Raw genomic sequence first — 15,303 nt, 5'->3', positions numbered from 1 at the left:
GAGCTGTGTTCAGTTCTGGGCTCCCCAGTATGTATGATGAGAGGATGAGATTGTTCAGCCTGTAGGAGATAAATTTCAGGGGGGGCATGGGAACACGTATATAAATAAGTGTCTAATAAAGGGGAATAAAAGATAGCAAAACTTCTCAGTGATATCCAGTGATAGGCCAGGAAGGAATGGGAGCAAACTAATATACAGGCAATTTCACTTTTGCATAACAACTTTTTCAGTGCCAGGTGGGTCCAGCACTGGAACATGTCACTCAGAAGGTTATGAAGTCTCTGTACTTGCAGATGGTCAAAACCCAGATAGATGAGATGCAAAAGCAACCTGCTGTAGATAACTTTTTTGAGGAGGGTGTTGGACTAGATGATTTCTGTTTTATGAGTTTTAAAACTTAAGAATAGTATTTTTTTAACATTTGAAATGATGCTTTGTTTTTCAGCCATTCTTACGTTGGCCCAGATTACAGCGTGCAAAAGAACACTGGAAAAATTTCTCTAGAACAGATTGATTCTGTAAGTCTTCTGCCTTTATTGTGCTATATTGTGTGTTGATCTGTAACCCTTTAAATTCAAGTACTCTGTGTACAGACAACATACAAAGCCTTTCTTTTATTTTTTAAATTTTATTCATGCTTTAACTCTTGAGAACTACTTAAATGAAATTCTGGTAAAGTTTAAAATAGCGCAGAATTAACTGAAAAGGCAACTAATCAGGATTTAGGCATGAACTGTAATGAAGTGCTTAATTTGTTGCTTCATTTTGTGTACTTTCATAAATACATAATGTAATTATAAACAGAGTTTAACAAAAATGCCTTATTTTGTTGTTTTGCAACCCATAATGTTTGGTGTATGATTATTGAAATATTAGTCTTTTTTACAATATTGCTTTTTTTTTTTTAGACTTTAGATGTACAGAAGGGTTTTTCAAAACAAGGAGGTGAATAAAATAAATGTTAAAACTTCACCAATGATGCACAAACAATTTAAAATACATTACAACTCTTATATCTGAACTTTAGAAATAGTTTGTATTTTCAGTGTTCCATTTAAGCATGACAGTGTTTCTTTACTACTGAGTTCCATGGCATGACTCAGATGTTAAAAATAAAAATGCAAAGCCCAAATAAATTTGGATGTTAATTTTTTTTTTTAAGTCTCAGATCTTTCTCTACAAGACATAGTATTCTTCAGGGGAAAAAACCTGCAGATCAGTTGCAGTGGATTTTACTCCTTTTTGTAGTTTATCAAAGTTGTTTAAAGAAACCTGATCTCCTCTCTCAACCTCCCAAAACTCTGTTTAACAAAGTTGACTCTACCATTCCAGGAGGAAGAAGGAAGAAACATTGTAATAGAACTATGGATATATTTTTGGTGACAGTAGTTAAATGTGTGTTACTTGGTAGCTGAAACTACTCTGATGCTACCATCTGTATTACTGTGTCTTTTGGATTTTGTTCTTGAGATCATTATTGGATCTGGTGGCTTATGGACACACTCCATGATGTGTTATCATCAGATCCATTGCACTCTGCACATGCATATCTTTTCTTCCAGATGTTGGCATTTTCAAGTGGAGCTAATTAATAATCTCAGTAAGCATATGCCCTACAAATTTTTCTCTTGACAGCTGTCTGTGAAGTCATTCCCTCTTTGCATGCGTCAGTTGCACAGAGCCCTCCGTGATAACCACCATCTCCGCCATGGAGGCCGTATGCAGTATGGTCTGTTCTTAAAAGGCATTGGCTTGACTCTGGAACAGGCACTGGAATTTTGGAAGAAAGAATTTATCAGAGGAAAAGTGGATCCAGACAAGGTAGTTCAACAAATGATAAATTCCTGAACATGTGAACATGAGGATGCAGTTAATGCATACGTTGTGCTATGTATTTGAATAGATGCTTCTCAAAGTAGATAACTGAGCAAAAGGCACAGTTATGTCTTCAAAGGTGGGGAGTGCTTTTGTCTTTTTCTTTTTATCGATTTTCTTGGTCATTCACCTGAAGAATGGGGAAAAAATATAAGCAACAAAGAAGCTTTTACAGATGAAGACTGGAAAAATCTTATTTTACCACCAAATGAAAAGGAAACCAGTGTCTTTTATGAAATATATGTACTATATGACTAAATTAATTCACCAGTCTGGTAATTGCCTCTTACTATATAAGAGGCAGGGTTAGCCTTTTTTGTTGGTTAATTAAAGAATGCCAGCTGGACAGCTATGTGTGAGGTGGGCTTGCCTTAACAAATTTACAGTCTAAAAAGAAAAGAAACTGGAGGTGAACAAAGAAGTATATGTTCAAGGAAGTAGGGAGAAATTGCTGTTACTGCTCAGTGGGCATACTATTGGCATGCCAGTCACTGGCCTAACCCTTGCTAATACTTTTTGAGAGTATTGTGATTGAGGGAAATGTGACATATGCTGCCACTCTGAGAGTATGAAAAATGTTTGCTAACTTTTGGAGGTGTGTGAACTGCTCCTTACCTTGAATAGCCTAGAGACAGTGAAGCAGATGTCCTCTCTCATCCATCTCTGCCTGGCCTGTGGTATTTGTTAAAGCAGATGTTTCAGACCCTGGGTCAGTTTTGTTTGGACTGTGATACTTTGCATTTAATTTTGTGAGATCTCAGCTGTTCATAACACTTGGAAGTGTTTTGGAGTGTTTGGCAATCTTCTGTTAGCTTAACATCTCTGGGACATGACTATTTAGATAAGATACAGGGCAAAAGTAATGCTGGCTACAATGAATTAAAGTATGTATGTCTCTTTCAACTCCTGGCAGATAGATCAATGAACTGGTCTGCAGATCTTTTGCAAATGGTAAAGGTGTTTAAAGGGATGATTTGAATGAGTGCCTAAACCTTTAAGTCTAGCTTCAGAAATGGGATATAATTTAAGAGAAGTTAAGTATTTTGCTAAAAAAGAAATCCAAAATGCATTCTTTTATGAAGCTTTCAAGAAAAGATTTGAATTGAAGTAATTACTTAAATTTTGCAGTTGAATGCCAATTAATTGCTGGCTAAGTTCAGAAAAATGCAGACTTTTCATTTTTATTTTCCAATGCTTAAAACAAGCTATCAGAAACAAAAACAATGTGAATATTTATTATTAGTACTAGTTTAAAAAAATGTTGTGGAAACAGGTTGAATTCCACCTATGCATGCTTTGATTGTAGGTGTATGCACATGTATGAAGGCATGTGTGCACCTTGGATCCTATTTTCAGTTGCATGGTTATGAGTTTCTTCTATAGCATCTCTGTTGGTAAGCTGTAGAAATAAATTTTTATGCTCCTGTATTTAGCTTCAAAAGTTAGAAAGGATGTTATAAATGAAGCAAGGGGTTGTTGTTACTGCATTTTTCACTAGCAGGCTGCTATTTCCATGTATTTTGTCATTTGTCTCAAGTTCTGGATATGTAGCTTCAGATTGGGATTAAAAAACCAAAACAAAACAAACCTCATTTTTTCACACCTGTAATTGAAGTCAGTGGCCAGTAAAATGTCATTTAATGTTTAATGTTCTGAAAAAATGAAGGTTAATACAATTCTTACTGGTATTTTCCTCTTTTGACATATTTATTTTCTAACACTTGCGCCATTGTTCCTTGCCTGTGGAGTGGAGTTAATTATGCTGTTTTGTTTTACTGGAGCCTTGTGAAGATACATACATGGTATTTGCTAAAGGCTAAGGTTAAATTACTCATTTCTGACTGGTGTATTGCAATGAGGAAATGTTCAATTTCCTGTAGGTGGTCATGGTTTCATAATTGTGTGTTTACATTCCTCTTTAATGGCTGCAACATTTTCACCAGGTCTTAATCCTAAAAATTCTTGGCAAACAGCTTCAGTTTTCATCAGGAAGGAAGTTACCTTGAACACCTCAGTGCACACTGGAGTACCTACCACTAGGCACAAGGAAATTTTTCACCAAAAAGCTCTCCTGTGCTCTCAATCACTGATGTGGACATACCCCAGTGTTCATTGATACAAGCACAGTAGAAAAGGTTTTAAGAAACAGTATTTTACCTTTAGAGAGGAATCTGTGAAGTATGTTGGAAATGAAGTGTGAAACCATGTATCCAGTGAAAAAAATAGAGTAGTATTTCAAAGAAAGCATGAAAACTGGTAGAGGTGCTCTGCTGAGGGGAGAAATCATCATGTACTAGCAAGTTCACAACAGAGACAAATGCAGAGCAGAAAATAATATTTTATTGTTTCTTTAGGCACCATAATAAAACTTACTTTGCAAATTGCTAGTCCAAGAGTGCCTAAACAGTAAATTATTGCTGCTGAGATGATAGGATCAACAGTCAAATGATGGTAGGTTTGTTCATTCTGAGTGAATGGCTATGCCAGTTGACTTCATAACCTCAATGCTATTTTAAGGCTGTTTTTTTTTTTCTTCTATAAAATGTAATCTTATTTTAAATGGATACTGATTCCCATAGATTCTTCCACATCTTGTTGCTTAAAAAATTAACTCCTTTCCTTCACCCTAAAAAAGAATGAGGTAATTCCAATATGCTTTTGAAAATAAGAAATAAATAAAATGATCAAGCCAAATTAAATAATTACAGTACAGTTGATAGTTGACAGTTGATAGTGATAGTTGAAAATAAAGTCCTGCTATAGTGGAGATCATTACTTGGCTGTCACTGTTCTCAGATCTATTTGTATGATTAGGATGTGCCTGTGAAATCTGAGGCTTGGAAAGATGATGTGGCGTTCAGAACGAAGGAAAGAAATGAAAGCTGGATCACTTTCTTTAAGGCATTACTCAGTTACTTCTTTAGCTGGAATCAAGGTTTTGGTACAGATAGGTGACTCTAAGGCAATGCTTCACTTTCTACTTTCCTTTGCTACATGTATATTCATGATACATATTTTTTTTTAGCAGTATGTCATGGACATTGGATGCAAAATGCTCTCTTCTGGTTCTCTGATTATTTACCGCATTTTACAGAAGAGATGGTGTTTATGCTCACATGTGTTTGAAAGTAATTTCTTTGATACTGCAGTTTGATGTTGGTCTGATTTTTATCATGGTTGCATATGATACTGAAGTCTGAAAATTCTGCAAGAATTTGTTTGTTTAAGTGAATGTCCAAAACGTAAGTGTTACCCTATTTACAAAATTGTTGTGATGACAGAACAGCTTTCTTGTCATTCCAGCTTCTTCCTGAGAGCAGGACATGGCTCTTTATTTGCTGTGTTTAAGGGCTCTTTTCTGGGCAATATGGTAGCATTCAGGCTAATAAAGCCTCTTGTTCTTTCTGATGTAATTTTCCGGACCATCTCACTGCAGTTTTGTATGGCTTATTGTTTTCTGTAGCAGTTGATCACAAGTGGCAATGACCTATCAGAGTTTTTTGACTCTATCTTCATCCTTTCTCACTATTGAAGGTCCTCATGACAGACATTTTCCTGGAAGAAGGAAAAGTTTACTCAGATTGAACTTTGCTCAGAGTCTGTGATTGCTAAAGGAGCAAATCCTTCACATTTAAGTTTTTGAGCTTCAGTTGATTATTGATATATTCTAGATGTTTCTTTCACACATGATGATCATTTATGAAACTGAGGACAGACAACTTACTACCACACCAGAATGCAAAGAAATAAATCTCCTACTCCATTAAGAAAAAATGGAACTTTGGAATGAAGATTCCTCCCAATGAGATGGTTCCAGTGATTAGATTTTCCTGCCTCTTTCATTTATTTTCCAATTGATTTTAGGAGGTTCTTGATTCTGGATTCAGGATTGAAACTTTACCTTGAATGCAAAGAGCTGGTGATGAATGATTCTACCAGGGTCAACCGGAATGCTTGGACTTGAGACCTTCTGAGGTCCTTTCCAGCTTGAAATTACCTTCTGGTTCTGAGCATAGGTAGAAGTATGTTTTTGTGAGGGTTGGTCACTAGGGGGAGACAAGATCATGAGGAATAAACAAATACAATGCGTAGATGTAGTTACAAGAGCATATTCTATAATGCTATGTAGGTCTATATAATCATTCTAGAAAAAACCTCTTGTGTATTTAAATGAAAACAGAAATAGGCACTTGTTAATTTGCAGGGCAGTGCCATTAACCATGCACAACTAGTGCAATTTGTAATACATGGATGATGTGGCAATTCTTTAAAATAACTTCCATCTCATTAAATCCCCAGGAATATTTTCTCTTTAGTCAGTGGACTACATTTGGTTTTAGTATTTTATCTTCTCATTTGTTTGAGATTTGGGGGTTGATTTGCAGGTAGTTCTTCTTTTACTTGTCCTCCTTATATTGGGTAATGTTGCCTACTTTAGGGGAACATACTTTGATTTGTAAATCAGAAAAGGATCTTATTCTGTTACATTTTTAAAGAAAATTTTCTAATTAAATATTATTTGCTACTTTTATTCTTGAATTATTAACGCTTTACTGATCTGCAGCCTAGAATGACCAGTTGAACAGCAAGCCACAATATTTAACACGTAAGAGATTATGATGTGAATATAATTGAAATTGCTCTATACAGATTTAAATCTGATCTTGTTTCCATTGTTTGTCAGTGGTGCTTTAATACAAATAGGTTGCCCAGCTTGAATTCTCCACAGATGTATAATGGCTACTATAGAACTTTAAGAAAATGTTTGCTGTCTTCTAGGATATAGAAAAGGTAATAAGCGTACAGCATATATTACCTGTAAAATCCTGAATTTTGTGGAAGTTCAAGATTATGCAATGGTAACAAAGCATTAAAACAGTTAAGCATATTGCCCTTCTTTCATCAGTTATCATGGGACTAGATAGTCAAGGTTTTGATTAAGCTGTGTTTTTGTGTTAAACTTATCATAAAATGAAATACATTTTTCCTTCTTCCAGTGACTAGAAAAATTAGCTTCAGTAGAACCACTTACTATCTGTGTTTCTCTTTCGTTATTTCGAAATTATCATTTCATGCTCTAGTTATTGTGAGGTAGGACAAGAGAATTTCAGAAATTTTGAGTGAATCACTTTTATTCTGTCTAGGCAAAATGACATTTTATTCATAACATTATGTGTTGCATGGCTGTAGTTGCCTCGTATAACAGAGCACAGAGAAAGTAAAAATTCTTTAATGATATGTTTTCAAATGTTATTTATTTCTTTATTCTGCAAACAAAGCTAGCTCTTGAAATTGCTTTAATAGCAAGCTAAAAGCTATAAATTGTCAAAAGAAACACGAAAATGCACTTTTATTTACATGACTCATTTTGATTGCCAAACTTGCTATTGAATTTACATTAAACTTTTTAAAATGCAAGTTTGCAGGAAAAGGCCAGTAATCTGCAATTGTTATGGGGGTTTCAAGACAGCAAGTGGTCCGAGTGTATCCCATGAATGTACACTTGAAGTAAAAATTAGTATCTAATTTGAATTTTAACCCCAAAGGCTAAAGAACAGGACTTTGAGATTTTACTACTCTTTAATTCCTTTTTGTGGTTTGGTTTAGAGGTTGTCTTGTTAGTTTTTTTTCTTTTTTTAGTGTAGTCCATTTTTAGCATTCCTCTGAATAGCTTTACAAGTATTTGTGCAAACTGTGAAGTAACTCAGCCAAGATGCTGGTAGCTATAACTCGAACAGCCTTTGCCACAGGGACACACTCAACACCAAATTAAAAATGTACATAGTCTGAACTCAAGTCATGTTGGATTCCAGAAATCACCTTTATGGCAGTGAACCAGTCATCAGAAGATAATCTTATCATATAGCTTCCTTACTGGGCTTTCTTTGCATATAAATTGAAGTCTGGAATTTAATGGGCATTATTCAGAGGCAACACAACTGTTGTTGAAGGTGATATTCATGTCAAGGGAAATTGTTGCTGAGATTGATTAGCTGTTGTGATCTTGGCTGGTAGTCTGAAGTTCATTTTGTATTTTAATAAACAAGATGCAGAAGAAATGTTCTGCATGATTTTTGTTTACAGTCTGAAATTTATAAAACGGCATGAAAATTAAAAGCATGACTTGAAGCCACAAGTGCATGGCTAGATGTTGCATCTGAGTCAAGCTGTATTAGTAGCTGGAAAAAGATTTATTCTTTCGTTTGTCTATGGTAATTTGCCAGTAAAAATCAGTGAGGAGCTGTTGGACTCCATTAAAAATTCTGAGGACTTAGGTTGTGGAGGTATTCTTCCTCATTTGATTCTATATGAATTGTTAGAACTGAGCCTGAAAATCAGGAATTTCTTGCAAAACCTCTCTCCTATGTCCAGGAACTGTAGTCCAGGTAACTATTTAGCTGAATGGAATTAACCTTTAATTGCCATTAAAATTGAGTTATTTTTGGCAGTAAGTGTATCACAGTTCCTATGTTAAGTCTACACAAGGTTCTTGCTAACATAAATTGTTTTAATTAAATCCGTGTATAAAGATTTGACTTTTTCTTTGTTTTCTTCATGTCCTGTGCACATTCATCTATGTTTGTTAGCATTCTTTTCCATTCTCCTGGGTAGCACTTATCTGTGTAGTTTGATTTCTTCATTTTGTTTTGTATACCTATTGAGCAGAGCAGTGGGAAGCAGATTTGCAATGACTTCTGGAAGTGGGAGGACTGAGAAAGCACTCTCCCAGGAGTTACATTTGATTGTATTCCAAGAAGTATGGCACACAGTTTAGTGGTGTATTCAAGTACACCAGTGTTAAATTTGCAGTTCTACATGGTGGTTTTAAAAGATCTTTTCTACCTGAATGATTCTGTGATCAAATGTGACTATCTCCCTGCAGAGTCCTGTTAATTTTTGTTAAGTCATAGGAAGGAGCTGGAATAAGATTCCTCACTGGTGTATCAAATATATAGAGTATTAGTAATGCCTGTAAACATATAGCTATGGCCTGTGGCTACAGGGAAGTCACTATCAGCATTGTCAGTGTTACTTCTGTTTAGTATTGAGAACACAGTCATTCTAGAGAGACTGAAGAATATTTGCTCATCTAATTAGAGCAAGAGGTTGTTGTTTGCTTCCCATCTAATTAGAGTGAGATCAAATTGAAACAGTTAAAAGTTGTTTGCATCAGATGGTTATTTTTGTTAGGACTTACAGTTAAATAGTAGTATGGAATTGCTGTCATTAAAATAACATACCATGTTGTATTTAAGGACATTACTGCAAGGAGTATAGTTCTGTGCCTGTTTCTCTTTTAGTCTATTTTACATTTTTTTTTAAGTTGGGCAAGTAAACAAGGTGCATCAGAGCTCCAGCTGACATATAAGAAGTCAGATGATGAAGAATCAGATGTGACTGTGAGATCAGATGATCTTTGTGATACATGATAGAAATGTCCTACTGTTCACTGCAGCACAGTAAGATGAAAGTAATGTTTTTTTTCACCATTCCTTCCCTTATACAATGTATGTAATCATCACTGAAAAGATACTGCTCATTTACAAGTTGATATAAAGAAATGTGTGTGTGTGTATATATGTGTGTATATATATATATATATATATTCATTTGTGTGTATATCTTTGTATATATAGCTTGCACTATGTTCAGAAGTTTTAAAAGTTGAAATAAGGCCAGTAATACATATGCAAGTGGTGCATAATGTTGTGCTATTCAACTCTTTAACTTCAGTGATATTTAAATTTACAGATAGAATATTCTCTGGTAAAGGGATGCCCCAAATTTAATGATGGTTTTTAGTATCAATTAATTGATCTATTTGCATTTCCAAAATCAGCCATGGGTTTTTTTCCTTCCAGTGGTAAATGATGCATCAATTCCCTGTATCTTTTGGTAGAGGCAACTTCACTTGTTACTGTTTTCTGTCAGTGTGTATTAGAATTGTGTGTGAATTAGAATTAGATATTTTACCTGTTTTACCTACTGGGCATTAGAAGGAATAAAAGCAAACTGAAGCTGTACTTTTTTACTCTTTTACCTTGCAAGGATGTATTTTACTTTAAAACAATTACTGCATGACCTTTTAAACACAGAGCTGTTACTGGTTTATCAGTACCATTAAGGATACAAAAGAGAAAGTGTCTTTGGGGCATAATTATGTAGGTTTTAGAAAGTGTTGTAGTTTTAATTATGCCTTTAGCTGATGTTGAATTGTTGTAGTTTATAGTAGAAATAAAATAATATTAGTTGTAAAATTTTAAAATGGACAAAATAAGAGTTAGAAGGGGCTCGGGTAGACTAAAATTCTGGAAATAAGTAACTAGTTAAGAATGAGCTCACCCTTACAAGAACAATGATCAAAGGAAAATAAGGAGTGTGTCGACCCCATCAGCAAGAACATTAATCAAAGGAGAATAGTTAGGTAAGCTGATACAATCTACCAAAGATCAAGATGAAAATTATATCCAGGTGGTGGGTCAGGTGATAATGACAGCTGAAAAGGTAAACCGTGGATTTACAGCTTAAGAGATGATTATCTATTGTTATTTGTAAGATCTATGTGACTGTTTGTCTATTGTTCTATGTGACAGCTTGTGACTAAGATTTATGTAATTCTGTAAGTGGCCTGTAATAGAAAAAGGTATAAAAACTGAACCAAAAATGAGAGTCTTCGGAACCCTGACTTTGGACGCTAGTCCTCAGGCTTCCCGGGCCCTGAATAAAGCACCGCATAAACTGACTCTGTTGGTTTGTGTTTTGGTTACGGGCAACAGTTTTCTGGCGACCCAGATGGGACTCCGGAGGCGGCTGGGGCGGTTCACGTGCTGATCCACTCCAAAAGCCGGCACCAGGTGATTCCTGGAGGAGACATCAACCCGTGCCCGACCCCGCGCCCGACGGACGACCATAAGGTAAGCCCGAAGGTGCTTTATTCCTTATAGAAACAAGTTAGTATTAAGTTAGTATTAGAATTGGTTGGTTGGAAGCCTAGGCGCTGGTCGTAAGACACGGCAAGTAGAAAGCTGTGCGGATCCAGCACTTGCCACTCGCGGCGACGAGTACAGGCAAGTTTGGTATTTGGTATTGGGCGCTGGTCGTAAGACACGGCAAGTAGAAAGCTGTGCGGATCCAGCACTTGCCACTCGCGGCGACGAGTATAGGCAAGTTTGGTATTTGGTATTGGTAATCGGCCGAATATTGGTTTTGTGTGTGCGTGTGGGTGTGTGTGTGTGTATAAGAGCGCGCAAACATAAGTGTCAGCATGCTGCCTTTTAAGACCTTTAGAGCTCTGTCTTGTAATAGCAAGGATATCCCTGAGGATTCACCTCTGGGTTGTCTGTTGAAACATTGGAAAGAAGGCAATTTTGGACAAGAGTTACGGAAGAAAACCTTGATTGATTACTGTAATCATGTGTGGCCTGAATATGAAACAGGGGGTATGCAGTGGCCGCGAAATGGTACATTAACCCCTGAAATACTAAGTCCTATGATGAACTTTTTGCGAGAAACTGAGAAATGGGATGAAATACAGTATTTGGATTTGTTTTATTATTTAAAAGGAAAACCTGAGTGGCAGGAGGCTTGTGGGCTGTTAGTGTTAAAATCTATGAAAGTAGAATGTGATAAATGTCCTGGCTGTAAAGAACGCAAGGTACGGTTCTCAGAGGAGGAGGAGGATGTATCCTTGTTAGTTTCCCCAAGTGCACCACCGCTCCCACCTTATAAGGCCCCTTCAGAAAGTTCAAACAAGGATCCGTCTTCCTCCTCATCAGAAGAAGAGATACCACAGGAAATCGAACAAGCAGTCGTGCCATGGGTTTGGGAAACAGGGACCCCAGGTAAATCTAAAGCGGCAGTACCAGTAGTAGTAGAATTAAAGGAAGGGGCCCAACCAGTAAGGATACGGCAGTACCCCATTAGCCTAGAAGCTAGAAAGGGGATAGCCCCAATGATAATTCAATTTTTGGATTTAGGGATTCTGCAGGAGTGTGAATCTGAATTCAACACTCCTATCTTCCCGGTCAAAAAGCCTAATGGTAATTACAGGTTAGTGCAGGATTTAAGGGCAATTAATTTAATCACCAAAGATATACATCCTGTAGTGGCAAATCCGTACACATTGTTAACATCTGTTTCTGAGAAATTTCAATGGTTTACAGTAATTGATTTAAAAGATGCCTTCTTCTGCATACCTCTGGCACCTGAAAGTAGGAACATTTTTGCATTTGAATGGGAGAACCCCGACACGGGACGAAAGCGCCAACTCACATGGACCAGGCTTCCCCAAGGGTTTAAATCCTCGCCCACCATATTCGGTAACCAGCTGGCCAAGGAACTTGAGGAATGGAAGATTACCCAGGTAAAAGACTCGCCTTTCTCTTATGTGGTGTTGCAGTATGTGGATGACATTTTCCTGGGTACCACGGAACAAGGTCTCTGCCTCAAATTAACCATTGGACTATTGAATATGCTGGGACAGGCTGGATACCGGGTATCCAGAGAAAAGGCACAGCTGGTCAAACAAAAGGTCATCTATTTAGGATGTGAAATTTCGCAGGGAGTTCGCCGTTTGGGGGTAAATCGCATACAAGCCATATGTGCAATTCCAGTACCCCGTAATAATCAGGAACTAAGATCTTTTCTAGGAATGATCGGCTGGTGTCGACTGTGGATCCCCAACTTTGGACTGACAGCCAAACCACTGTATGAGGCTGTAAAGGAACCGAGATTTAAGTGGGGACCCACGGAAGATAAAGCGTTTCGGGAGTTAAAACAAGCCCTCAAGGAAGCACCTGCCCTGGGTCTACCGGATCTAACCAAGGACTTTCAATTGTATGTACATGAAAGGCAAAAGTTGGCCTTGGGGGTGCTCACTCAGAAACTGGGGTCTTGGAAAAGACCGGTCGGGTACTTTTCTAAACAATTGGACTCAGTAAGTGGGGGATGGCCAGGATGCCTAAGAGCAGTGGCAGCCACAGTAATCCTGATCCAAGAAGCACGTAAGCTAACATTGGGCAAGCACATGACAGTTTATGTGCCTCATATGGTTATCACAGTATTGGAACAAAAGGGGGGCCATTGGCTCTCGTCGAGCAGGATGCTCCAATACCAGGCCCAATTGAGGGAACAGGATGATGTGGAACTGAAAATAACAAATCACCTTAACCCAGCAGAATTCCTCAGGTCCACCCAGGAAGAAGGAGAGCTGGAACATGACTGTGTGGAAGTAATCGAACAAGTGTACGCTAGCCGGAAGGACCTGAAGGATGAGCCACTGCCGGACCCTGATTGGGAACTGTTCACGGACGGATCCAGCTTTGTGGAAAAAGGTACCAGGTATGCCGGGTATGCGGTGGTTACCTTGCAGCAGATAGTGGAAGCAAAAGCATTGCCCCCAGGCACGTCAGCGCAGAAAGCAGAAATTTGGGCCCTGATAAGAGCCTTGGTATTGAGTCAAGGGAAGAAAGTTAACATATGGACTGATTCCAAATATGCATTTGGAGTAGTACATGTGCATGGGGCTTTGTGGAAGGAGCGGGGACTTCTTAACTCGCAGGGGTCGTCAATCAAACACAGGGAAGAGATAATTATGTTATTGGAAGCAATTTACAAACCATCGGCAGTTGCAGTGATGCATGTCAAAGGACATCGGAACAATCCAGGAAAAGAGTTCCAGGGAAATCGACAAGCAGACCAAGTGGCAAAGCAGGTTGCCAGAGAGGTATGGACTCAATTAGCTTTGTTACCGGCCCGGAGTAACCCTGCCGCTGCACACATGGAAGACAAACCACATTATTCGCCAGAGGACGAGAAGCTGGCTCGGATGTTGCAGGCACGAAAGAACATCAAGGGCTGGTATCTGACCCCAACAGGACAGGTGATCCTGCCGGTAAGGATCATGAAAACAGTATTGGAAACAGAACACAATAAGTGTCACTGGGGTGCAGAGGCAATGGTAAAATTTTTGAAAAATGAAATATTCTCAAACCAGATGTTAACATTGGCAAAAAGAGTAAATGCAATGTGTCCGGTGTGTATCAAAAATAACCCAGTGGTAAGAAGGCAGGTACAAATGGGTAAGTTACAGGTAGGTCCCCAACCAGGAGATTATTGGCAAATAGACTTTTCTGAGTTACCAAAAGCCCAAACATACAAATATCTGTTGGTGTATGTGTGCACATTCTCGGGGTGGCCAGAAGCTTTCCCTTGCAGGACCAATCAGGCAAAGGAAGTGGTAAAAACACTCTTGAAAGAAATCATCCCTAGATTTGGGGTGCCGTTAGGCCTATCATCTGATAGGGGTCCTCATTTCACGGCAGGGATTGTGCAGGAGATTTCTGTAATACTAGGGATAACTTGGAATCTGCACACGCCCTGGAGACCCCAATCAAGTGGTAAGGTAGAGCGGATGAATCAAACATTGAAAAACCAAATTAAGAAAATTTGTCAGGAAGCAAAAATCCAGTGGCCGCAGGCATTGCCTTTGGCTTTGTTGAGAGTTAGGATTAAACCAAGGGAAAGGATAGGGGTAAGTCCATATGAGATTTTGTACGGCAAACCATACCATGCTACTACTTATCAGGGGGATCCTCATTTGGTGGGGGACCAGATGATATTAAATTATGTGTTGTCTTTAAATAAGACCCTTACAGCACTCAGAGGAGCGTTGCAGTGGAACCGACCGTTACCCCTGGAAAATCCGGTCCACGATATCCTTCCAGGAGACCAAGTCTACATCAGGAACTGGTCAGTGGAACCATTGAAGGAGAAATGGGACGGTCCTCATCAGGTGATCATGACCACCTACACAGCCGTCAAGGTCGACGGAATCGACAACTGGATTCACTACACCAGGGTCAAGAAGGTCCCCACGCAATGGTCGGTAGAGCCCTTGTCTCCAACAAGGATGGTGTTCAGAAGCAAGTCATGAGGGCATTGATCTTTTGTAGTTTCATCATGACCGTGGAAACGGTAGTAAAGATCGATGTACCTGAGCCTAATTTGACAGTAGATGAGGGATCTGAAGTTAATTTGACTTGTTGGTTTACTGATGATCAGGGAGCTGGATCCTCCGAAATAAAAGCAGGGTGGAAATTGGTGACAGGAGATCAAGTGATCATAAGAGGAGTACAAACAATTTGGGATAGGCAACACCAGACGGGGATAACCATGTTGCAGATACCTAGAGTGACCGAGGAAGATGAAGGGGAATATACCTGTATAGTATTAATTCGAGAAAGCTTTGGATATGGAGAACTGACAGTGAGAGTTAGACCCAAAACAAAACAAGAAGGGAGGATAACTAGGCAAGCAGTTACCAATGAAAGCAAACAACCGGTTAGTGATGAAAATTTAACAAGGAATAAGGGACAGGAAAATTTAGTAATTGGATTGATTAGGGATTTTGGCCTTATGCAAAATGTC

General features: G+C 38.4%; 1 protein-coding gene across 1 annotated transcript in view; it reads left to right on the top strand.

Annotated features, from left to right (window-relative positions):
• Positions 1–15,303, top strand: part of PRIM2 (DNA primase subunit 2) — a 93,746-nt gene that overhangs the window by 51,197 nt on the left and 27,246 nt on the right. The window contains exons 8-9 of the mRNA XM_030447776.1: positions 446–518; positions 1,636–1,821. Of these exons, the coding sequence (XP_030303636.1) occupies positions 446–518; positions 1,636–1,821 (259 nt within the window). The remainder of the gene's footprint in view (positions 1–445; positions 519–1,635; positions 1,822–15,303) is intronic.

The sequence above is a fragment of the Calypte anna genome, chromosome 3, assembly GCF_003957555.1.
Source record: "Calypte anna isolate BGI_N300 chromosome 3, bCalAnn1_v1.p, whole genome shotgun sequence".
Classification (NCBI taxonomy): domain Eukaryota; kingdom Metazoa; phylum Chordata; class Aves; order Apodiformes; family Trochilidae; genus Calypte; species Calypte anna.
This window is presented reverse-complemented; position numbering and strand designations above follow the sequence as displayed.